Source organism: Phocoena sinus, chromosome X (assembly GCF_008692025.1).
Source record: "Phocoena sinus isolate mPhoSin1 chromosome X, mPhoSin1.pri, whole genome shotgun sequence".
Taxonomy (NCBI): Eukaryota; Metazoa; Chordata; class Mammalia; order Artiodactyla; family Phocoenidae; genus Phocoena; species Phocoena sinus.
Genome location: NC_045784.1, coordinates 33,970,851 through 33,997,312, shown reverse-complemented (window position 1 = coordinate 33,997,312; position 26,462 = coordinate 33,970,851). Strand labels below are relative to the sequence as shown.

General features: G+C 43.7%; 1 protein-coding gene across 1 annotated transcript in view; it reads right to left on the bottom strand.

The window, feature by feature from the left end:
• SYTL5 (synaptotagmin like 5) overlaps positions 1 to 26,462 on the bottom strand; it is a 238,569-nt gene that overhangs the window by 126,909 nt on the left and 85,198 nt on the right. The window contains exon 2 of the mRNA XM_032620740.1: positions 5,185 to 5,663. Within this exon, the coding sequence (XP_032476631.1) occupies positions 5,185 to 5,303 (119 nt within the window). The 5' untranslated portion in view covers positions 5,304 to 5,663. The remainder of the gene's footprint in view (positions 1 to 5,184; positions 5,664 to 26,462) is intronic.

Genomic DNA, 26,462 nt, shown 5'->3' with positions numbered 1-26,462 from the left:
TCTTCCTTGCCTCAACACCTCGTCTCCCGATTTATTGGCCTGTTGTGCGGCGAGCAGAGTGAGCTTGGACTCGGTAACATAGTCACTTATAAGTTGAAGATTTCTTATATATAGCCCAATACCACAAAGTAGACATTGAACAGTATTTGGTTTTAGGTGTGAAAAATCAAGTAGGGTAAGAATTTTTTAATGAGGCTTTTTTTGGAGTAGATACTATGCGGCATGTATTCATATTTGTTAGGCTGAGTTCTTCCAAAGTTAGAAAAACCTAAGGAACAAAATGATCAATAAAGATTTTTATTTTGTGGTTCCAAACGGTCGGTATTTTTTTCCATTTGCAATTACTGTTGATAGCTCAGTTTTCTTTGCATCAGTTCCTCCCTCTTTCTTCATTGCATTAAAGCCATCAACATCTAAGTGATTTGTTCTTCACAGAGAATATCTTAAAAACTTACTTTCTGGGCTTCCCTGGTGGCGCAGTGATTAGGAGTCCGCCTGCCGATGCAGGGGACGCAGGTTCGTGCCCCGGTCCGGGAAGATCCCACATGCCGCGGAGCGGCTGGGCCCGTGAGCCATGGCCGCTGAGCCTGCGCGTCCGGAGCCTGTGCTCCGCAACGGGAGAGGCCACAACAGTGAGAGGCCCTCGTACCGAAAAAAAAAAAAAAAAAAAAAAACAAAACTTACTTTCTAATAGTTGAAACCTGTGTCTAGATATCTCCTACCTCTTTTTCCTTCTTAGTCGGAAGGAGAAGAATAAATATATTTGAGCCTCTTGGATCAACCTAGAATGCTTTGGTAGTTGGCAAATGTCTCTTCCCAGCCTACAATTCATGCCTGGAGGTAATTATCAGACTTTTCACGTGCCTTTGGGTGCAGAGCACCTTTAGAAGCACCTAGAGGTCAGTCCCACTGAAACCGAGCAGGACTCTGTGGGGCTCCTGGGCACGGAAAGCCTTTCAGAAACAGTTGCTAATCAGGGAAGGGAGGGGATGCAGAGACAGTTCAAAGACACAATAGTGCAGCCTTGGGGCAGGGTCGTGGTTCCCCCTAAAGGGATACACATAACAATATCTTTGAGCTGTTCTGCAGAACTGAAACCCCCACCAAATGGAAGATGTTAACTACTTGATGAAGCACTCTTCATTCCAGAGAAGGTCACAGTTCACCCATCATCACCTGACTCCAGATAATCTCTGGATTGAAGGAATGCAGGCCTTGCACGCACCCTGCTCCTTATCAGCAACCCAGCCCCCCGATTATAAAACTCCTCACAAACCCCCTACCCTCACCCCCTGCATTGGGACACAGTTTTGAGGGCGTTAGCCCCTTGTGCCCCCCTCTGCAATAAAGCTATTCTTTTCTACCTCACCCAAAACTCTGTCTCCCCGATTTAATTAGGTGTCGGAGTACAGAGGCCAGATTCGGCTTCACCACCTTAATTAATGCCACACACTTCAGTGGCTATACAGACTGTGGAGCACAGTTGGGCAACAGGCCTAAAATGTTGATTCAATACCATTTTTACACTCTTTCATTGTTCTATTTTCCTTATCTCTAAGGACAACCTACTCAAGCAAATAAATATACAAACAAACAAGAAATCCACTGCTTCCCGAACTCCAATGTACTAGCTTTCCAGATCAGTTTCTTCTTAGTAATCATCATAATTCTTAAAAATTTTCTTTGGCTTCCACTTCCTTCTGAAACTTACTAGCGGAATCTGAAGGCAAATTTGTGGGTCATGGTAAACAGCTGAAACACAGTTGATCTATACTTGCCAATGTCAAAATCCTGTTCCCATCTCAAGGCTCAGCTCAAATGTTAGCTCTTCTGTGAAACCATTCCTTCAATTTCTATCTTATCCATAATAGCTTACTTATTCCTCCAGACTCCCACAAAATATCAACCTACACCTCTGTAGCATAGTGAAAACAATGGTTGTAATAGCTAGCACGAATGTTTACAGTTGCAGTAAAATCTGCTACACCATAAATTCTTTGTGTTGATGATTTTGGAGGATATTGAGGACAATGGACTAAGTTCACTGACTGGTCTGACAAATCTCCTGGTTGGGCTTTTGAGAAGCTAACTCAGAGATGTAGATACCTGTGCAAGTGATTTATGAAATGCTCTCAGGAGGAATCTATAAGGAGGTAGGGGAGGCAGGAAAGGGAAGAGAAGGGGGACTAGGGAAGACTGTGATTTTTACCTGAAGGCCAGTCTCAGCATGGTCCCATGGGGAGCTCTGAAGCAGAAGTTGCACTGTGCAGTCGGTCTTGCGTTCAGGCAAGGGTTTCTGTACCCATCAGCCATTGGCCCGGGGCGGACCAGTAGGGACAGAAACTCAAGTTTATCTGGCATTTGTGGCTCTCTACTCCTATGGGCAACTCCAGCCACCCAAAGGTAGTCCTCTAAAGAAGGTAGTAGGAGGGCTTCCCTGGTGGCGCAGTGGTTGAGAGTCCGCCTGCCGATGCAGGGGACACGGGTTCGTGCCCCGGCCTGGGAAGATTCCACATGCCACGGAGCGGCTGGGCCCGTGAGCCATGGCCGCTGAGCCTGCGCTTCCGGAGCCTGTGCTCCGCAATGGGAGAGACCACAACAGTGAGAGGCCCGCGTACCTCAAAAAAAAAAAAAAAAAAGAAGGTAGTAGGTGCCAGTCTTTAGAAGTAAAGCACGTGAAAACTGGGAGATGAGAGCACAGATCCAACAAAGGGGCTCAAAAGGATCGGAGTGGAGCACTGATGGTATTCACAACAACTCATAAATCAAGAGCAATACAAACCAACAATAAGCCTAATGATGTCAGCCAGCGATTATTAAGTGCTTACTGTAGGCCAGCCTTTTTCTAAGCTCTTGGTAATATTAGCTTATTTAATCCTTACAACAGCCTAATGAGGTAGCTAATGTTATTATTTCTGTTTTGTCAAATGAGGAACCTAGATCTATGGAGGCAACTAGTCTAAAGTGACACGAAGACTTCATGGTGTAACTAAGATTTGAATCAACGAACGTAGATGGGTGATTCAACAGCAACGCACTCTAAACCCATGCCACCCACTTCGGCGTGGCTTCTCAATACAGGAAGCTGTGAAGAGTGGCAGAGCCTTGAGTCATTTGGCCTGGGCTCCTGTCTTGGTAGCTCAGAACAAAACGAGACAACGCATCTAACACAGTTAGTGCAGAAAAAAACTGCATGAACTAAATATTAGTCAGTGTTGTTATGAAAGAAGGGAACAAGACATTGCCACTTTCAAAAAAAAAATCTATTTTCTATAAAAGTATCTCTTAGATCTGTAAAAAGCCTTTCTTCTGCTCTCCTCTAAATGTTTAAAAGAATCAGGAAATCAACAGCTTTATTCTTGAGAGCTCTGTTGTATATGACACAATTGTTAAAGAGAATAAGGAAAGAAGGCAAGGGAAGATAGAGAAAAAGGAAGCAGGAGTGTAACAGATTATTACTAATAGCTATTGAGAATGACAGGAACAAATATTCTGAACAAAGTCCTGTTCATTGTACTTCAGTCTTTCCTGGGATCTGGTTATTAAATTGCTTTTTCCTAAACAGGGTGATTTTGAATTCACCTGAGAATGTTATCAATAATTTTCTGTACCTTGCCCCCCATAAACAATATAACTTTTTGCAGCGCATTAGAAAATGTAGTCACTTTTCATGACTGGATTACCAATGCCAAAAATATTACTGATTTCTTGAAAATCATTAACTGCATTTCATTGCCACCTGAATTCTAAGCACAGAAAAAGTGCAATAATTTTAATCAAAGCCTTTAAGATTGGCGGAATACCTTGAAATGATGGAAATAAAAATTCTGAGCTCTTCACTATGAACTGAGAATCAATCAAGAATATTTCAATATCTTTCCAATTCTAAGGACCCTAGTTGCTTTAGGCACGTTGAATATTTTTGCAACATGTGAAGATAATCTTATGATGAGTTTTCTCCTCAAGTAAAACAAACGTAAGCTTCTGATTGCAGTTTTGGTAGACACGCGATATACAAAAGCTACACGTTGCACAGTAGTAGGCAGTGACCGAGGAGGGAACTCTGTTTATCTTTGCTCCTCTACTCAGAGTTGAGACGTAATAACCAAATATATATATACATATATATATATATATATATTTTTTTTTTTTTTTTTTTTTTTTTTTTTTTGCGGTACGCGGGCCTCTCACTGCTGTGGCCTCTCCCATTGCGGAGCACAGGCTCCGGACGCGCAGGCTCAGCGGCCATGGCTCACGGGCCCAGCCGCTCCGCGGCACGTGGGATCTTCCCGGACCGGGGCACGAACCCGTGTCGCCTGCGTCGGCAGGCAGACTCTCAACCACTGCGCCACCAGGGAAGCCCTAACCAAATATAGTTAACAAGCAGGACAGGACAGGCAGCAACCAAACAGAATGAACGCGGCAAACAATCAGAATGATGCTCTGATCATTCAGAACAGATGACGTAACCAATCAGAACGGATACTGGCTGAAAGACAGCTGAGGTCACACCTGGGGATTCAGCTAAATATCAACCCTGCCTACAACTGATGTGAAACTCAACTCTGCCCACATTACTCAACCTTCCTCACACAGAAGCTTATTTCAAGAAATTCAGATGATTTCTGGGATACAATGGGAACTTTTCACTTTCCAGATCCCCTTCCTCTCCCAGCTCTGGTCAAAGCAAATTCCCACTAAGACTGACCTAAGAAAGGCATTATAAATAAATAATAGTTAACATTTATTGTGCACTTAAGTACCAGGCACTACACATTACCTTCCTTAATCTTTGCAACAACCCTATAAGATGAGCGCTACTATTATCCCTGTTTTATTGATGAGGAAACCAAGGCATGGAGAAGTTGAGTCACTGGTTCAAGGTCACACAACTAGTACATCCCAGAGCTGGTTCTCAAACCTGAGCAGTCCTTCCACTTACCTATGAGTTATGATGTCATTGGCAACTTGACATTCTCATCAACCCATTTACAGCTCAATCCCATCCTTCCTTCTAGATAAATGATAAAGTGCCAAAGATGTTTTCTAATATTTGTGCTACTGCTTGCAATCTACGAAGTCACTGACTAACACGTGTCACCAATGTGGTTGCAGTTGCCCCATTTCTGATCTAAATTGCTTCAAACAGAAAACAGTCAAGGAAGGCAGACAAAAGAACATTACCTTATTCTCTTGTCCTCTACTTTTTTCAAATATTCATCTCTCTTTAGGACTCCCAGGATCATCTCCTTCTCATGATCTAATAAAAATGACAGGTTGATGAACTCCGAGTTCTTGGACATGGTATTTCAGCCGTAGCTCTCAGGAGCAGTGGTTGAATCTTCCAGGTGAATTGATATCCACAATTCTTAAGGTCTCCCCGAACAACCCAGAGTCACTCAGTTGCTTGATGTAGAGAGGCTTTTATAAGGTCTCTGAAGAACTGCTGATGGTAGGTAGGGATTCTTCCAGGCAACACAGAAAACAAGCTCCACTGGGATTACATTTCAAGAAAGTCATTATTCTTTTAACTGAAAAGATCTCCAAAGCCTTCGTGGTGGTTTACAGTCCAGTGGCAGCTGAGTTTCCCTAATGCTGCTCAACGTTAACCCAGAAAGTTACAGAGCAGGAAACAGATCCGCTGGGACAGAATCCAGAAAACACTGCAAAGGTGGAAAAAACAAAGGAGAGGAAAATTAGGCCATTTTCCTCAGAGCACTTGTAAGAGTGTCTAATTTTTGAAACAGTGATGTGCCTAACTCAAAAAACACTTTTTAATCAGTAAACATGCATTTATGAAATACTTATTGTATTTATTACCATCGAAGAGTACTTACATTTAGTTGATTCCAGGTTCTCTATGTCAATTCTGCTTCTTCCATTATAAAGAGCTTCCTCTACCAGCCAGATCCCGTTTACCACCCTTGCAGCTGATCCATGGGTCACCGCTTTGGGACTCTAAGAGCACAGTCTGGACTGTCGACACAGGACAGGTCCCTTAAGTGGCTCCATCATGCCTTCCCTCCCTCCCTCCCCAAAACTAGGACCACGACATAAAAAAGCATTGCCGGCAAAACAAATATGAATCAGTGCTGCAGATATCAACCTAAATCTCTCTCACAAACATGTTGAACGCAAAAACTTAAGTTGCAGAAGAATTCATGCAGAATAATAGCATATGCACGAAGGAAATAATTTTCAAAGACATTACATCTAATTTAGGACCACATACATTTGGAGTATAAATATAAGGAAATTCATGGGGAATTCTGAGAGATGCAATCAGAGAGGAGAACACAGGAACTTCAACTACTGGGTGATGTTTTATTCTCAATATAGGTTTATATCTTACGATGTACATGGTTGTTCATGAGTTAGCCCAGCTCTGTATTAACATACCACCAAATAGATGTTTTAAAACTATCCCTTTGTCAACATAAGCTCACCAGGCCCTCTCCATCGTATTAACTCTTGGGCACATTCTTTCATTGGCTTGCCACCTGTATTCTCTCTGCGCATCCCCTTAAGAACGATGGCTCTTAGTGTGACCTACGGGGTTTTGTGATTTGGCATCATCCCACGACACTGTTCCTCAGCTTCCCTTCAGGTCTCTGAACTACAATCCGTATGCAGGTTACACTTGGTTTGGTTGCTTCTAGCCAGGTTTCTAAGGGTAACGAGATATTTACTCAAAGGTTGCTTTGGGACCTCCCAGTTACCATAAGGTCAGGTTGACTCAAATTCTCAGACCTGAAAGGATAGGCTCTAGTCCAGGGCCTCTTTAACTTTCCAAAGTCCCCATGTGTTTGTTCTCTACATTGTATAACGAAACCAGAACTTTGCTGAAATGACTCAGAACTGAACTGCTTCCTATAGACCAAGAGCTATCCCCCTTGGAGGAAACTGGCTAGGTCTCAGAGAGTGTAGACTCTCTAAATATACTCCAGTCCTTTCCTCCATCTCCAAAGTTCTAGAGGCTACAGGGCCCAGAGGACCCCAAGATTGACATGAAGAGGAAACAACAAGGTTAAGAGTAAAAGGGGCTCTTCAGAAAGGTTTGGAGTTTTTGTTTTGTTTTTCCTTTCTTTTTTTAATTGAAGTATAGTTGATTTACAATGTCGTGTTAGGTTCAGGTGTGCAGCATAGTGATGTAGTGTGTGTGTGTGTGTGTGTGTGTGTGTGTATTCTTTTTCAGATTCTTTTCACATATAGGTTATTACAAAATATTGAGTATAGTTCCCTGTGCTACACAGTAGGTCCTTGTTGGTTATCTATTTTATATATAGTAGTGTGTATATGTTAATCCTATCTTCCTAATTAATCCTTCCCCTTTGGTAACGGAACTTATTTAACAGAAATAGACCCACAGACATAGAAAGGTTTGGTTTTTACATCACTGTCAATTGTGGTCTCTCTCAGATAAAGAGCACAGCTGTTTTTCTAACCCTTGTGTGTCTCATCTGGTTTCATGCAGAAATAGAAAAAGCACTTGGTAACTCAGTTAATGAACATCTTATCATCACAACCAGGTTCACTTAAGACATATTTTGTATTTGAAATGTCAGATTCAGAATGTCCTATGTGAACATTCTATAGAATTGTATTTAGAATTTACTTAAAGGGTTGGGAGCTATAAAAATGCTTGACTTGAAGCTTATGATTTTCCTTGCCTTGGGCTTAAGTTTATGTAAGTCTGCCCTCTAAAAATCCAAGAGTCTACTCATGAGGAGAAAAATCAGAGGGGAGTAGTAACACCACGGGGGTAGCACAGGAAGGTGACAGAGAAGATGGGAAATGAAGCATGGATATAAGAAAAATGAAATTAGTCAGTGAGAGCTTAATTAACAAAATTAGCCCTAAATGGATTTTTACCCATCTATACCTGGATTGCTAGAGATGATTTATAAATGAGTGACCAAGGAGATCAGAAGTAGCTAAAATTTTATCAAGAAAATCAGGATGTTTCCTCCATAAGCCAGGACCGGACTGTGAGTATACTTTACTAACATGGGATGGACATGACGGTCATCCAGTCCTTCTGGAGAAATACAGGGTGGAGCAGAGGAGACAGTATGCTTGGCCAGACAGAGAGGAGTTCCAAGGAGCTAGATGCTAGATCCAGACTCTGACCAGAGCAGAAGCACTTGGGCCTCAAAATGAAAAGAACCTATGTATTCCTGGTAGTACACGTTCCATGTTGGGTGATGAGGCTTCAGTCTGACAAATTTTCACGTCATGAATCACTCAAAGCAGACAACTGTTTCCTCTGGCTTGAGTTTTACTTCCTCCTGGACACTTCTGGTTTCAGTTGGCTTCCCCTAGAGCTCTCCCTTCAGGGAACGGATGTCCTGGTCCTGCCAATGGAACCCTCTGTGTCTGCTTTGAACCCATGTCTGATCCGTTCTCCGTATGCTGACCAAATCACGTTTCTGAGCCTTTGGAGGACCAGCATCTGGGTTGTGATGAGTTTACTTAAGTATGCACCTTTTTTTTTTTTTCCGGCATGTGGGATCTTAGTTCCCAGACCAGGTATTGAACCCGTGCCCCCTGCATTGGAAGCTTGGGGTCTTAACCACTGGACCGCCAGGGAAGTCCCAGTGTGTACCATTTTTGGGTGCCTGTTTTCAGCTAGTTCATAGCCCCTCCTGTTGAATCCCTTACCCACTATGTACACACTTTAATCAAGTGAAAAAATGAGTAAAAATAATCACGAGTGCATTTTATCTAGAGGTGAGTCTCATTCTTTTAGTTAAATGTACCCAACACTAGTCAGGAGAGATGAGTTCATTTTTATTTTATTCTTCAAAACCTTCACTTAAACAGATCTCTCTCCTTTACCATTTCAGATACAGATTTTTCCCTCTCTGGCCAGTAGCCTTGCCGAACTGAGCTAAAATATTTAAAAAGATGACAAGATGGTTTGCATGTCATTCCGCCGCCTTTCAGCATAGATAGCTCAGGACAGGTCATTAAGTCTGCTCGGTGCCACACAAGATGCAATAATCAAAAATTCTCACAGCACCACACAAAGACATAAGTTTCTTAAAAAGCATCTGTTTTGAGTAACACACACCTAAAATTAATAGAGGGCTGGTATTTTAGTCAAAGGAAAGGATATATCTGAATGTATCTCATTATGGGGTACTTGAAATGCAGCTTTAAAAATAGTGAGTTTTACAAATATAAAATGGGAGTACTTGATATTCTGGATTGGCCAACACATTTCCAAGTCAATGATATAAAAAAAAAAGAAGATGATGGAGGAACTGTTGTAGAGTAAGAGACCAAAGAGCCATATAACCAAATAACTAAATACAATACATAAACCTTGATTATTTAGATGAGATCCTTTAGAACAAGAGTTATAAAAAAACATTCTTAGGACAATGAGGAAATTTGAATATGGACGGGATATTAGATATTATGAAATTACTAGCTCTTTTAAGTATGACAATGATATTGTGGTTATTAATAAGAATATTGTTTTAAATGTTTTTACTCTTAGAAGATGCATAATGAAGTATTTAGTTGATAAGTGTGATACTTGTAACTTATTTTCAAATAATTTCAAAAAAGTATTAACTATAGAGATAAAGCAAATATGGCAAAATGTTAACAACTGCAGAACCCAGTCGGCAAGTCCATGAGTGTTCACTGTACTTCTTTCAATATTTCTTTATGTATGAAAATTTTCATTCAAAAATTGAAAGGAAACACATGGGGAAAGTGATAATGGTAAATGAAAGCCTTCAAAATTATATTTATAACAACTACACTGTGCGCTATAGACATTATGTGTCCCCTCAGAATTAATATGTTGAAACCTAATCCCCTATGTGATGGTATTTGGAGGTAGAGCCTTCGGGAGGCGATTAGGTCATGAGAGTGGAGCCCTCATGAATGACAAGAGCTTCCTCCTCCCTTCTGCCCTGTAAGGACACAGGAAGAAGTCAACATCTAAAAGCCAGGAAGTGGGCCCTCACCAGAACTGTGAGAAATTCATGTTTGTTGTTTAAGCCACCCAATCTATGGTATTTTTGTTGTAGCAGCTCAAACATACTGAGATACTGTGTATCATTTTCTACAGAAAAATGCATTAGAAGTTAGAATATAAAGCAATTATACTCCAATAAAGATATTAAAAAAAGAGAAATTAGAATAACTATGAATTATTTTTTAAATGACTGAATAACATTTCCTAATCTCAGGTGGGTAATTTATATCTCAAGACCTCTAGGAAGGATGACATGTCACAAATGATCCTCTATACATTTTATCATCTTCACAAAATAACCATAGGATACACAGTGATAACTGCTAAGGAAGCTATAACCCAGTCTTATCCCAAGATTTATCTTTGTGAAGAATGTTTTTAGCTATGCTTCTTGCATCATTTAAGAAGATTATGAGACAGACAAAAAAAATTCATTGCACTGTTACTTAGTTATAAATTCAGCTAGTCACGAAAAGACCCCACAATAACATGCTCATTTTAAAAAATGTAATGCCAGAGGGACTATAATAGTTATGAAACAGAGACCATGATAACTTAGCTCTTTTGCAGGCAACTGTTTCTAATGCAATATGAAGGACATTAACTCCAAGACTTTTACCACTGGAGGTGATTTGGCAACATGTATCATGTTTAAAAATGTGCAGGAACTGGGCTTCCCTGGTGGCGCAAAAGTTGAGAGTCCGCCTGCCGATGCAGGGGACACGGGTTCGTGCCCCGGCTCGGGAGGATCCCACGTGCCGCGGAGCGACTGGGCCCGTGAGCCATGGCCGCTGAGCCTGCGCGTCCGGAGCCTGTGCTCCGCAACGGGAGAGGCCACAACAGTGAGAGGCCCGCGTACCGCAGAAAAAAAAAAAAAAAAACAAAGAAAAAAGCTTTGTTTTTAAAATCCACCACAAAAGGGCAGGAACTTGACCCACCAATTCCAAGTATAAAATGTACCCTTAGGAACTAGTAAGACACTTGCGAGATTTGCCATAGCACTGCTTGAGAGCTGAAAATTAGAAACAATGTCAGATAACAGGAAATGGGCACACCGATATAACTTAATATATTTATTAAGGTGGAAATATACGTACTATATGTCAAGTTAAAAAATCAGGTTATTGAACAACATGTATCATACAATCATTCTTTAAAAAAATAAAACATGCTTACATACCAACTGAAAAAAAATAAAAATAGAATGTTTCTGAAAGTGCTCTTAGGATGAAATTAACACAAATAAAATTAACTTCCTGTTTGCCTGTTACTGTGAGACAACACAACAGTGAGATGGATTTTCAGCACACTTATAGGGATGTTTAGGATGCTTAGAAAAACCAGCTAAATAGCACATGCAAAATTCACTTGGGAGTGCCTTTCAAATAGATGAGCAGGCAAGACTACACATGACTGTCAAGAGGTGAGAACTGCCAGAGGGATAAAGATGCTGTGAGGAGAGAAATGAATAGTTCCTTTGCTATGAATCCCAAGCTGAAAGACTCAAAGGCAGATGCTACAGAATTGCGGGCATTTATTTTCTTTTTTTAATAAATGTATATATTTTATTTATTCATTTTTGGCTGCATTGGGTCTTCGTTGCTGTGTGCGGGCTTTCTCTAGCTGCAGCAAGCGGGGGCTACTCTTCATTGCGGTGCACAGGCTTCTCATTGTGGTGGCTTCTCTTGTTGCGGAGCATGGGCTCTAGGCCCGCGGACTCAGTAGTTGTGGCTGGCGGGCTCTAGAGCGCAGGCTCTGTAGCTGTGGTGCATGGGCTTAGCTGCTCCATGGCATGTGGGATCTTCCTGGACCAGGGCTCGAACCCGTGTCCCCTGCATTGTCAGGCAGATTCTTTCTTTTTTTTAATTTATTTTTTATTTACTTTTGGCTGCCTTGGGTCTTCGTTGCTGCACGTGGGTTTTCTCTAGTTGTGGCAAGCGGGGGCTACTCTTCGTTGGGGTGTGCAGGCTTCTCATGGCAGTGGCTTCTCTTGTTGCAGAGCACAGGCTCTAGGCATGTGGGCTTCAGTAGTTGTGGCACCTGGGCTCAGTAGTTGTGGCACATGGGCTTAGTTGCTCCGCGGCCTGTGGGATCTTCCCGGACCAGGGCTCGAACCCGTGTCCCCTGCATTGGCAGGTGGAGTCTTAACTACTGGGCCACCAGGGAAGTCCCTGGCAGGCAGATTCTTAACCACTGCGCCACGAGGGAAGCCCAGGCATTTATTTTCAATAGAGCAGTTTCTTCTCACGTGGACAAGTCTGTGTGGCACATTCCATGGGAGTGCAGTAGTTGAATTTTTTTTCAAAATGGTATTGATTCTCCAAACAGTAATAGGAAGCTCAACTAACAATACCATCAGCTTTATAGTGATGCTCCAAGAACAGCATCCTCAAAATGTCCCACAACAGCTAATACTTAGATAATTCAACTAATCCTTATGAGCCTCTCGCAAAATAAAGTCTAATACCCCCATTTTATAGATGAGAAAACTGAGGCAGAGAGAAATTAATTAACATGCCCAAAGTCACACAGTCAGTAAGTAATTCAGAACAGTCTGGTTTCAAGGACCCTGCTTCCAACCATGACAGTGACTGCCTCTCAGGGCCTCCATGGAACAACAGAACCCCACAACTTCTCAGAATCTTTAATGCTCTGATGTTCATTGTGAATTTTCACAGAACCCTCAGTCTGGAAAAAGATATTTACCATTATTGGTTCTTAATCTTGGCATCATGTATTTTGATATTTTTGAAGAGAAGACTGTCTATCTTAAAATAAAAAACTGGTTAGGAAAGAACCTAAATAAATTCAAGAGAGAAAGATTTGAAAGAAAAATTCGAAGACACACTTAGATCATAATATCTGGTAGTTCCCCTGTATGCTTTTTAACTATCAAGACCTATACAATTCTGTATTTCTGAAAAAGTTTCACAGAACAGACCATATATAAATTGTAAATATCTGTACAAAGGAAGCCAGTATAAATAAAGTGAAAAGAAACAAGAGACAAGCTGGGAGACTAAGATTTGTTCCATATAAACCAGAAAAAGGATTAATACTGTTAGACCCAAACGGTCTACGAGGGATTCCAACTCGCCCAAGAACCGCCAAGAGTCGAGAGCCGCTGCAACACGCAAGAGGTTTATTAGGAGCCGATGCACCGGGGTTCCCTGAACCTCACGCAGGAGGCCGATGGGGACCCCTAAAAGCGGAATCACATACTTTTTATAGGTTTATTTACTCATAGGGCGGGTATATTCTCACAATGATTGGGTAAATGTGGTGACTTTTGAATTCATTGGCTTAGGAACTTTTGTCCCACCTTCTGGCCGTTATAGTTGTTTGTTCATTGTGGCGGTTAGGGCGTATACCTGTTACGGGCAACTGGAAAATTACCCGCTGTCTGGCAAGTCCCCGTCAACTGAAAAACTCCAAGAATTGGTTTCATTAGGGAGAAGGAGTGGCGCACGATAGGGAGAAGAATTGGTTTCGATAGGGAGAAGGAGTGGCGCACGATAGGGAGAAGAATTGGTTTACAGGAACAAGTGAGGGGGTGGAAAGTCCCTAAAGGCCCCACATTCCCCCCTTTTTTTTTTTTTTGTAACTAATTTCAATCATGGAATTTCAGTTTCTTTTTGCGAGTTTTGGTATTGTTGCCTTAGCATTAAAACTTGTACCGTACTAATGCGTTCTCTAATAAAGGCTATCAGGCGATTCAAAATGCATGGTCCAAAAGTTAAAAGCAACAATAAAATAATGAGGGGCCCTAACAAGGTGGAAACTAAAGTAGTAAGCCAGGGAGATTTATCAAACCATGATTGAAACCATCCTTTTTGATTTTCCCTTTCCTGTTGTCTTTTGTCCAGGCGCTCCCTAAGTTTGTCCATAGTTTTGGTAATAGCCCCAGAATGATCAATATAAAAACAGCATTCATCTTTTAGTGCAGCACATAGTCCGCCCTCCTTAAGGAACAGCAGATCTAATCCCCTCCTGTTTTGCATTACCACCTCTGAAAGCGAGGTGAGGGATTCTTTTAACTGAGTTATGGAACTTTCTAATGCCCGGAGGTCAACATCTACAGCTTGCCTTAAGGCATCATAATAGTGGGGTTGTTGGATGAGGGCTGTTGTACCCGTTCCTACCCCGGCTGCCATTCCTTGTCCTAGGAGTACAGCCAGGGTGAGTGTTATGTGTTCCCTCTTAAACCTTCCTCTGCCCTCATATTCATCTAGAAAGGATGAATCTGAATGATAAATGAGTCTGGGGACCAGCTGAACTAACACACAAAAATCGGTTGAAGCTTTAAGGACCTCTAAAGAAATGCAGGGGGTCAATCCTGTGTTACATGCCCACCATCCATCCGGAGGAGGGAGGAGATACCCTGAGCCCTGTGGGAGGCTTAAATTGGCACAAAGATGTCGGTGGGACGAGGGGGGCGTTCCTACACATGTACCGTTTCCTAATACTGAGGCCAGGGTCAATTTACTATTTCCTTCTTGTTTCCATCGACATTGATCTGGAGTGTTAACATTATTATAATTAGAATTATATCCTATAGCATCATAATAAGGGGGAGGAGCAGCATAGCAAAGCCAACATGATTTGGTAGCCTCCGGGTTTGTGGCATTTAAAACCTCAAAAGCCGCCTGGACCAATGAGAGCATTCGGTCCCGGGGGGTCTTGGGCTTGATTGTTATTCCTTTTGGCTCAGAAGTTTGGTTTCTTATCTCTGGTAACGCTGTGGGAGGGGCCAAAGGTAGCGAAGAGTGCCCTATCTCAGGGTTGGAGCTTATAGGAACTGGAGTAGGGGTTTCAATTTTTAGTTTGATGGTCATTAGTAATCCATCATTATATCCTTCTTTATAAAACCTGATTCCCCATGAATGGCCATTTATCCAGTTTTTATCCTTTTTTCCTGGTTCACTAAAAGAGATCTTAAGGGGATGGCACCATTTAGTACATTCAGGCCTATAAGTTAAGGGGTTGGTTGGGTGTGTATAATCGGCTGTCACCTTAATAAAGTCCCAGCCAGAGGTGGGCTTCCAATAGGTGTCTCCTGTGGTTTCACACCCCGATCTTTTACAATAAAAAAGTTCCTTTCCCCCACATTGATAATTTAGGGACCTATGGCGATGAAATCCCGGGCATACATAAAAGGTAGGGTTGCTAAGTTTCTGTCGCGTACCCGAGTTTTGGCAGCCGTATTGGCCGGCCCGACCGGGTATGGATGGGGCATTTTGACGATCATGGGAGTGTGCTGTGTCCCAATTGGGAGCTCCTATGGCTAATTTACAAACATCGGGGAAAAGGTCTGGCCACCAGGTCCAAGGAGCAGCAGTATGGCTAACAGACCATATTACATCTCCAGTTTGGGAAATTACCTGCCAGGTTAAATGCTGGGGCAGGTGAGGACTAAAATTACTCACAGTCAGTAGGGGTAACAAAGTTAAAGTTATAAATCTGATGATCGCAGAAGCTTGAGCTTGAGCGGGTTGCTGGTCTTTTGGGCTCGCCATTCCGATGGTGCAGATGCTGGTGCAGCCTTCACGTGTGAAGCGTGGATCCACGCAGCGATGCCGTCTACCTTTATAGCCGTGGGGGTGGTGAGCAGGACGATGTATGGTCCTTTCCACCGAGGCTCTAGAGTCTGGGTTCGGTGCCAACGGACGTACACGGAATCTCCGACTTGGAAGGGATGAGCCTCTGCTGGTGTTCCTGGTCGGTAAGCCTCTGCCAGCTGGGACCACACCTCCTTTTGGACCAACTGGAGTCCCAACAGCCTAGCATATAAGTCAGTGTTATTCTGGCAGTCAGGACTTAATTTCTCCCTTAGCGTAAAAAGAGGAGGTGGGGCCCCGTATAGTATTTCAAATGGAGTAAGATAATAGCGGGAGGGGGTATTTCTAGCCCGGAACAGGGCTAAGGGAAGGAGCACCGTCCAATCTGTACCGCCAGTCTCTATGGACAATTTAGTTAGGGTCTCTTTTAGAGTTCTATTCATTCTCTCTACCTGTCCTGAACTCTGGGGTCTATAGGCACAATGTAATTTCCAATCAGTCCCCAGGTATTTGGCCACACCCTGACTTACCTGGGCGACGAAGGCGGGACCATTATCTGATCCTATTACCTTTGGTGCCCCGAACCGGGGGAAAATTTCTTCTAAGATCTTTTTGGCCACCACAGTAGCTGTCTCCTTCTTCGTCGGGAAAGCTTCTACCCATCCTGAGAAGGTATCTATAAAAACTAGAAGATACCTGTTACCGTACCTTCCAGGGCATATTTCAGTGAAGTCGACCTCCCAATAGGCTCCTGGGCGGTCTCCTCTGAGCCTTTTTCCGACCTCAAGTTTTCCTTTATGGGAGTTTACCTGTTGGCATGGAATGCACTCTCGTGCAATCTGCTCAGCTATTTTGGTTAATCCAGAGGTATCATAACCTGTCTTATGTAATAGGGATACCATCTTCTTGGTTCCCAAGTGTGTCCATCTGTGAATCTGTTGTAGCATGGATTTTGCTTGTTGAGGAGATAATGTTCCTTTAGTTATGGCTGGGGTAATTGTTCCCCTATCATTTGGTTTCCCAGGACTCTCATCTGATAGTTCTAGTATGATTTCCCGTAGAGCCACTTCTCGTGCCACCCTATCTGCCATGTTGTTGCCTCTTGTCACCGGGGTATTGTCCTTCTGGTGTCCGGGGCAATGAATGATGCTGACTTTAGTGGGGAGCATGAGGGCAGCTAGCAGTGCCACTATTTCTTCTTTGTTTTTAATTTCTTTGCCCGCCGAGGTGAGCAACCCTCTTTGTTGGTAAATGGCCCCATGGACATGGGCGGTAGCAAATGCGTACCTACTGTCCGTATAGATGTTTACCTTTTTGTTTTCTGCTAGTTCCAATGCTCTAGTCATGGCGATTAGTTCAGCCCGTTGGGCCGATGTCCCTTGCGGTAATGCGGCTGCCCAGATGACCTCTTTCCCGTCTACCACGGCAGCTCCCGCCCGACGCTTACCTTCCTCTAGGAAACTGCTTCCGTCAGTAAACCAGGTAACGTCGGCGTTGGGGAGGGGCTGATCCATCAAGTCTGGTCTGCTACGGTGTGCTGCAGCCAGTACTTCCTGACAATCATGGATGACGGTAGTGCTTTCCAGGTCAGGGTCGGATAGCAAGGTGGCCGGGTTGAGTCCTGTGGCTGAGGTAAACTTAATACGATCTGAGTTTAACAGCAGGGCTTGGTAATGAGTCATCCTGGCATCTGTCGGGTGGCTGGCGAATTACACTTTCTAATGCATGGGGGGCTGTTATCGTTAGGTTCTGCCCCAAAGTCAGTTTGTCAGCATCTTTGACCAAAGCGGCCACCGCGGCGATTATTTTTAAACAGGCGGGCCATCCTGCTGCCACAGGATCCAATTTCTTTGATAGGTACGCAGCCGGGCGATTCCAGGGGCCCAGTTTCTGAGTTAGTACTCCCTTTGCAATGCCTTTATTCTCGGCCACGTACAGATGAAAAGGCTTAGTAACATCTGGTAGCCCCAGAGCCGGGGCTGATAGTAGGGCTCGTTTAATTCGGTCAAAAGCCCGTTGTTCTTTATCACCCCAAGCAAAAGGGATGCCATTTTTGGTCAGGGGATATAAAGGGGCTGCTAATTCAGCAAACCCCGGAATCCATAGCCTACAAAATCCGGCCGTCCCCAAAAATTCCCTAACTTGTTTGGGACTCTTGGGGGCCGGTATCCGGGCAACAGTGTCTTTCCTGCTTTCCGAAAGCCATCTCTGTCCTCATTTTAACAAGTACCCCAGGTAACTAACCTGTCGTTGACATATTTGTGCTTTCTTTGCTGAAGCCCGATATCCCAATGTTCCCAGTTCTGTTAACAGCCTCTCGGTTCCCTTGATGCAGTCCTCTTGGGTTTCAGCAGCTAAAAGAATATCATCGACATATTGAAGTAGAGTTACCTGGGGATTGGATTCTCTATAAGATGCCAAATCCTGGTGGAGGGCCTCATCAAAAATGGTGGGGGAGTTCTTGAATCCTTGTGGCAGGCGAGTCCATGTCAGCTGGCCTGACATCCCAGAGGCTGGATCCTTCCACTCGAAGGCAAAGTAAGGCTGACTGAGAGAAGAAAGTCTCAGGCAGAAGAAAGCATCTTTAAGATCCAAAACAGTGTACCAAGTGTGCTGAGGTGGAAGAGTACTTAAGAGATTGTAGGGGTTGGGTACCGTGGGGTGGAGGTCCATCACCCGCTTATTTACCTCTCGTAGGTCTTGTACCGGTCGGTAATTATTAGTTCCTGGCTTTTTAACTGGCAAAAGAGGGGTATTCCATGCAGATTGGCACCTTACCAGGATCCCTAATTCCAGTAACCTTTGTATTTGAGGACGGATGCCATCTCGGGCTTCTTTACTCATGGGGTATTGGTGGACCATCACTGGGGTGGCGGTTGTTTTAAGTTCTACCACCACAGGGGGCCGATATTTTGCCATTCCCATACCGGCAGTTTCTGCCCAAGCCTGTGGAAACCTAGTCATCCAATCCTGCATGTCAGCTTGTGGAGGCGAGGGTGTTTCATATAACCTGTGTTCATCTTCCAGTTTCATGGTCAAGATTTGGAGTAATCTCCCTTGGTTGTCAGTTATGGTGGGCCCTTCTGGTTGAAAGTGGATTTGGGCCCCCACCTTAGAGAGTAAGTCTCTACCTAGCAGAGGGTATGGGCACTCAGGTATGACCAAGAATGAGTGGGTTACTCGTCCCACCCCAAGATCTACTGTCCTTCGGGTGGTCCATGAGTACTGCTTATTTCCAGTGGCCCCCTGGACCCATGACCTTTTAGTTGAAAGGGGGCCCTTTGAATCGAGGAGGACTGAGTGCTGGGCTCCGGTGTCCACCAAGAACTGGACGGGTTCCCCCTCCACTTTAAGAGTTACCCTGGGCTCGGGGAGAGGGTCCGAGCCCTGACTTCCCTAATCTTCCTCTTCCAATGTTAAGATTTTATCTCTGGTTGGCCTTCCCCCGTTCCTTTTTTTAGGGCATTCTCTTGCCCAATGACCTTTTTCTTTACAGTAGGCACATTGGTCCTTGTCTAATGCCCGCCTTCTATCCGTTGTTCGCCCTTCCTGTATATTTCTGTCTCTACTGTTTCCTCCTCTGGCTACAGTGGCCAGTATCTTACTCAAATGTCTTTCTTGCCTCTTATCTCGTCTTACCTCACGAGCCTCTTGTTCCTTCCGCTTTCTTTCTTCCCTTTCTTCCTCTGTCTCCCTCTTATTATATACCTTATCTGCCTCTTTTACTAAGTCCTGAAGGGAGAAACCTTGTAGGCCATCCAGCCTTTGTAACTTCTTTCTAATATCAGGGGCCGCCTGGTCAATAAAGGCCATTGCTATGGTGGCCTTATGTTCCTCAGAGGTTGGATCATAAGGAGTGAATCGTCTAAAAGCCTCCATTAAGCGTTCTAGGAACACGGTTGGCGATTCCTGGGGCCCCTGAGTTACCTCTCTTACCTTAGCCAAATTCGTGGGGCGCCTGGCCGCTCCATGGAGACCCGCCACCAGAGCCTGGCGATACATTTTCAGGTGCTCCTTACCTTCCAGGGTATTAAAGTCCCAATTCGGCCTGACGAGTGGAAAACCGGCATCAATCTCATTAGGCAACTGGGTAGGTTGTCCATTGGCACCTAACACATTCTTTCTAGCCTCCAGGAGAACCCGTTGCCTCTCCTCAGTTGTGAGGAGAGTCTGGAGGAGCTGTTGACAATCATCCCAGGTGGGTTGGTGGGAGAAGACAAGAGACTCTATTAGAGCAGTAAGAGCCTGTGGGTTTTCAGAGAAAGTAGGGTTATGCATCTTCTAATTATAAAGATCTGCGGAGGAAAAGGGCCAGTATTGAAGGGGCCTATTCCCGTGGTTATCGGGGGGGCCATATTCTCTAAGGGGTAAAGCAGTAGAATCCGGGGAAACAGCCCTCCGGCTTCTGGTGCCCGCCGAGGGACCCCCCCTTTCCGCCATAACAGGTGGCCCTAGTGGTGCGGAGGGTTGTGAAGCTGGGGGTCCTAGGGGCGACATGGGATTTAGGGCCGGAGGATAAGGAGGTGGGGAATCTAGAAGAAGCAAATCAGACTGCAGGTCAGGATATATCGCCTTTGGCGGGTCCGGGGCAGCAGATGACTTTTCCGTGTCTGGGGTTTTCTTCAGGGCCAATATCTCCGATTGTGCTGGAGCGCATGCAGACGTGCCTGTTGAGGAAACAAAGGGCCGGACCCACGGAGGCGGGGAGAGAACTAGATCTTCCCAGACCAAGATATATGGTATCTGGTCTGGGTGTCCGTGGGGTCCTGTGTTAAAGACCCTAGACTTGACTAGCCCAACCTTATCTAACAAAAAAGATCCTTCGGGTGGCCACCCTGTGTGAAATGTAGGCCACTCAGAGGTACACAGCGTTTGCCATTTTCCTTTCCTTACTTCTACCGAAAGGTTGTGGGCCCTAGCCCTAACTTCGGTCCAGTGGCTTAGGGTAAGAGAAAGAGGAGTCGTCATAGTTTGTCCCATTGTCGTCCGTCAAAAGAAAGATAATAGTACAGAAAAACAATAAAATTTCAAAAGACACACATTGATATTGCCGCCGCGAACTTAAACCCGAAACCAACTCAAATTCAGATGGCAGCTTATATAACCTGCCAGAACCAGCCGCCGCGAACTTAAACCCGAAACCAACTCAAATTCAGATGGCAGCTTATATAACCTGCCAGAACCAGATGAAGGGGAGACAAAATTTGTTTCTCCTTCCAGATGGACCACCAGGGCGTCCCCCGGGGCCCGTGGACACCAGCTTTCGGCACGTCTGCCTAGCCAGGAGTCCAATACAGATTCCACAGCAAGCCGGTTCGCACGGCTTTTTCCTAATGGCGGCTAGCAACAAACAAACGACAAACAAACAGACAATTGGGCTCGAGCCTACCTGATACCTCCGACTCCCGATGTTCTTGTGACCCGGGGGCGAGTGGGGATCCCGGACGAGCCCCCAGATGTTAGACCCAAACGGTCTACGAGGGATTCCAACTCGCCCAAGAACCGCCAAGAGTCGAGAGCCGCTGCAACACGCAAGAGGTTTATTAGGAGCCGATGCACCGGGGTTCCCTGAACCTCACGCAGGAGGCCGATGGGGACCCCTAAAAGCGGAATCACATACTTTTTATAGGTTTATTTACTCATAGGGCGGGTATATTCTCACAATGATTGGGTAAATGTGGTGACTTTTGAATTCATTGGCTTAGGAACTTTTGTCCCACCTTCTGGCCGTTATAGTTGTTTGTTCATTGTGGCGGTTAGGGCGTATACCTGTTACGGGCAACTGGAAAATTACCCGCTGTCTGGCAAGTCCCCGTCAACTGAAAAACTCCAAGAATTGGTTTCATTAGGGAGAAGGAGTGGCGCACGATAGGGAGAAGAATTGGTTTCGATAGGGAGAAGGAGTGGCGCACGATAGGGAGAAGAATTGGTTTACAGGAACAAGTGAGGGGGTGGAAAGTCCCTAAAGGCCCCACAATACCTAGAAAATATAAAGAGCTCCTACAAATTACAAGAAAATAAACCGGTAAAATAAGGGGCAAAAATAAAAGCAGGTAACCCACAGTATTAGCAATTCACAAGCAATTCACATAAACATGAAAAGATGCTTATTTAGCTCACTAGTCACTCAATGCAAATTACAAGGAGAACACTTTTTAGTTTTCCTATTAGGTTATGAAAATGTAAAAAACAAAAATCAATTATCATCCAGTGTTCGGTGAGGGTGCGTGGAAATGGGCATACTCACGCCCCATTGGTGGAAGTGGAGATAGGTTCAACCCTTAGCTGAGAGAGAATTCTCCATGGGTTCCTCCATATTTACATGTCTTGTGAGCAGAGGCACTAAATGGCCTTTTGTTCTGGACAATCCTTCCAGAAACGTTTGCAGAGTGACCAGTAAAAGACATAGTATGTCTCTCTCTGGAGCAAAGGGAAGATCTGCTTACAATTTGTTTAATAAAGCAAAACTCTCCCTCAAGGGCAGACGGCAGATTTGCTTGTAGTCCACTGTAAAAAATTTGGATACATGTTCAGGGTTCTTCAGCTGTTACGCAAATTCACTGCATGCACAATTTTCACCTGGGCACTTGCGGGCAAGGGGAACCAACACAAATGTGAAGCTCATGAGAGTTGCTGTGAGGAATAAAATACATTGTATATGACCCAGGAGTGTGTGTCTTCAATCACCGAACATAAAATAGTGACAGGCCTGCTTCTTAGCTTGAAAGTAGGGTAAAATCTCACAGCCTTTATGGTTCCTGTCAACCTTTTTAGAGGATGATTGAATTTTTCAAAATTGGTCAAAGGGTACAAGATTTCAGTTGTGCTAGATGATTAACTCCTAGGGATCTACAGGACAGCCCAGTGCCCACAGCTAACAATACGGTGCTGTTTACTTAAAACTTTGCTACGTGGTAGCGTAAACACACGATACATACATACATACATAAATCGGATGCGGGAAAACTTCTGGAGGTGATGGATATGTTTACGGCATTGTGATGATGGTTTCAAAGATGTATACTTACCTCCAAACTCATTAAGTTGTATACATTAAATACGTACAGCTTTTTTATGTCAATCGTACCTCAATAAAGTTTTTTAAATTAAGTTTTGAATGTTTTTGATCACTTAAGAATCTACCTTGCAGAAAAATTAATACCTGTGTGTACATATGAGGATAATGTAGAGATATTCATTGACGCGTAATCATCAAGAGTGAAAATTCGGAAATAGCCTAAAGTTATAGTAATATCATGGTACCACATTGAAGTGAGGTATTTAAAAGTATGTATTGACATGTAAATAACTAAGCTGCACTGTTAGTTGAAAACAGAAAGATATTTATGCTTTTAAATGCGTACGGATGTAATGTACTGCGGTCAGTATACACACGTATAATACATGTAAATGTATAGGTAGAGGCACAGGGTGACACATACTGATCTGTTAATGACGTTGCCTATAAAGATGGTAGCTGGATTGTCAAAGGGTGGAGAAGAGATGAAAGGGGGCTTCTTTACATATTGTTTTTTATTTTATACATGTTCATATAATCATATATTATTTATGTCTTTAAAATTTTTAAGAAGCGATAAGGTGTGGTTAGAAGCAAAAGAGAGAGAAGCCAAAAATAATTTTTTAAATGTGATCTTAGAAGAATACAGGTGACACTGCCAGCAACAGGGAAGTTGGGGAGATGTGCCGGTTTGGGTGGGTGATAATCGATTTTGGTTTTAGACATGTTGTGAAATAGGTGATACCACCCTGACTCTTCAGCATCACAGTTTCCCACCTCCATTCTTGCTCTCCTACATCAGATTCTTCCAAAACACAAATGAGACCATTGTCACTCCTATGCTTAAATCCTTCAGTGTCTTTCCTTTGCCCTTAAAAGTTCAAACTTGCTTAATATGGTTTAAAAAATAACCCTTCAGGATCTGACTCTTGCCTATTCCTCTCTCTCATATCTATCCTTTAACCACACTCAACACTTCATTCCTCTAAAGAAGCCACGGTCTTCTTCACCTCCAGATCTTCCAATTTGCAAGACTCTCTGCCTGGAACACTTTCCCCCTCCCCTCATCTTCTAACTGCTAAGCATCCACAGCTATCTACTTAAATGCCTCTTAGTCTAGCTCAGGTATCTGTGAGAGGCTGAATAATGGCCCCCAAGATGGTCATGTCCTCATCACTAGAACCTTTGCATATGTGGCTAGGTCAAGGAGCTTGCGATGGGGAAATTATCCTAGATCATCCAGATGGGCCTAGTGTAATTACAAGGGTCCTTACAAGATGGAGGCAGTACAGTTAAAGTTAGAAAAGGAAGTGTGATGAAATAAGCAGAGGTCGGAGTGATGGTCTTCAAAGATGGAGAAAGGGGCCATGAGCCAAGGAATGCAGGCAGCTCCTAGAAGCTGGAAAAGGCAAGGAAATGGATTCTCCCCGGAGCCTCCAGAGGAAATACAGTCCTGCCAAACCCATGATTTTAGCTTTATAAGACTCATTTCAGACTTCTAATGAATGAGATGAAAAAAATCAGACATTTTAGAAGGAACACCTAAAATAAAAATCTCAGCGTGAGGTGATGCTGTATGCCAAAATGGAGTGTAAAAAAGAAACTAAACTCTGGGCAGATGCTTGAGATGAAGAAGTTGGACAATATTCCAGCTCTGTGGCAGCCACTGCACTGCTAGGGGATTTAGAGTGGAATGTACTACTTGACATCACTGTACATGACATTATGGTGGCCTCCTTACCATGGATGCCTTCTTGTTAACCTGTGGTAGTTTCTCTTTAATCAGACAAAGAGTTAACCTTCTTCTAATAATTCCATGTTACAGAATTTCATTAAATATTGCCACCCTTAGAGCAGATGTATGGAAAATAAACAGAAAAAAATCTGTTTCGGTCAATTAAAAAAAAATTACCAGGGAGAATATAAGGACAAGAGAAGGCTCCATCATACAAAATGTAGGAAGAAGACCAATGATCGGCATTTCCTTGGAAACCTTCAATGAAAGTGGAGTTTATTAGCTCCAAATACAACATGTACAATCATTCCTTCATGTTTGTTAGCTGATGCTCAGTAACAAACCACCCCCAAAACTTAGTAGCTTAAAACAAAAACTTATTTTTTTATAGTTTTGTGGATTGACTGGGCTTAACTGGGAAGCACACGTTTGGTATCTCTTACGAGACTGCAGTCAAAGGGCAGGTGGGGCTGAAAGTCACCTGAAGGCTGGACTAGGTGGGATGTTAAGGATGACTTACTCACATAACTGGCAGCTGATGTCAGCTACTGGCTGGGAGCACAGCTGGGGCTGTTGACCACAACACCTATACGTAGCTTCTCCCTCATGGTGGTCGCTGGGTAGTCAAAACTTTGTACATGGCAGCTATCTTCCCCCAGAGCAAGTGTTCTGCCCAAGCAGAAACTGCAAGATATCTTAGGACTTACCATTATTTCTGCCACCTTTTATTTGTCAAGTCAATCACAAAAGCCATCTCAGATCGAAGGGGGTGAATCAGATTCCAAAGGAATGGGAGTAGCAAAGAATTTGTGGCCCTTTTAGCTTCCCATGTCTTACTTCCTCATATACAGGATATGGAAGTTTGTGGTTACCAGGAATTTGAAGACCAAGGATCACGCATTCTTCCACTTCTTGATGGGAATGGAAAAACTGCATGTGTACCATGACTCCCTATTTTTTGTTAACGGCTCAGTACAAGTGTAGGCACTTTTAGCTATACAAAGAGAAGCAAGCAGGATTTGAAATGCTCAGCTGTTCAGACCTAAGAACACAAGTCATTATTATTTTACACACACAGATGCATAAATCAGTGAAATGGTAGCACAGTCAGCAGAAGTGTAAATTATTTGAAACTCTTCTATAAACAAACAGTATCAAGGGTACTGGTGGGTATTGGGAGAAAACTGGTTCCAATGGGTTCCAGGGACTCATGAAAGGGTAATAGAACAAGAGAGGAGAATGTTCTCAATGCAGGGCCTGGAGAGTAAAAGTAAAGGCTCCTCAAAGTATTTCTGCAAGACTTGTGGATGCCCCATTATTTGCAGTAGAGACTCAAACTTTTTTTTTTTTTTTTTTTGCGGTATGCGGGCCTCTCACTGTTGTGGCCTCTCCCGTTGCGGGGCACAGGCTCCGGACGCGCAGGCTCCGGACGCGCAGGCCCAGCGGCCATGGCTCACGGGCCCAGCCGCTCCGCGGCATGTGGGATCTTCCCGGTCCGGGGCACGAACCCGCGTCCCCTGCATGGGCAGGCGGACTCTCAACCACTGCGCCACCAGGGAAGCCCGAGACTCAAACTTTTTTGAGGGACAGTTGATACCTTAGGCAATTAACAATGACTATAGGAAAAAATATATATGTTCTATGTAGAAAAAATACATATATTCTAATGGACAAAGGGGTGGGGGTAATTTAAGGGATTCATCAACTGTAGTCACCAGAAGATTTTACAGTCCATGGGGTAAGCAATGCTAATACAAAGCCCTCAGAATCAAAGGCTGGCTCTATGTAGCCTCTCAGAGTTGGTGTTGTAGAAAACATGGGGCTTTGGAAACTAATGGGATTCATGCTACTCGCTGAGAGGATAACATAGACAAGCTATTCTAAGTTTTTGTTATCTCAGTTTATTCATCTGTAAAATGGGAATATTAACATGCACTTCCTCGGTTTGTTGTGAATCTTAAAATGAATTAATGTATACAAAGTCCCTAGCACAGTATCTGGCACCTAACAGACGCTCAAAACATTTTAGACCTCTCCATCCTTTCTGTTCTTACACTGAAATTAGCAATGTCATTAAAAAAGATCAGTAAAAACATACCTCCATTCCCTTCAATTCACAAAATTCCCAAAGGTCTCTCTCTCTGGCTTCCTAGACTT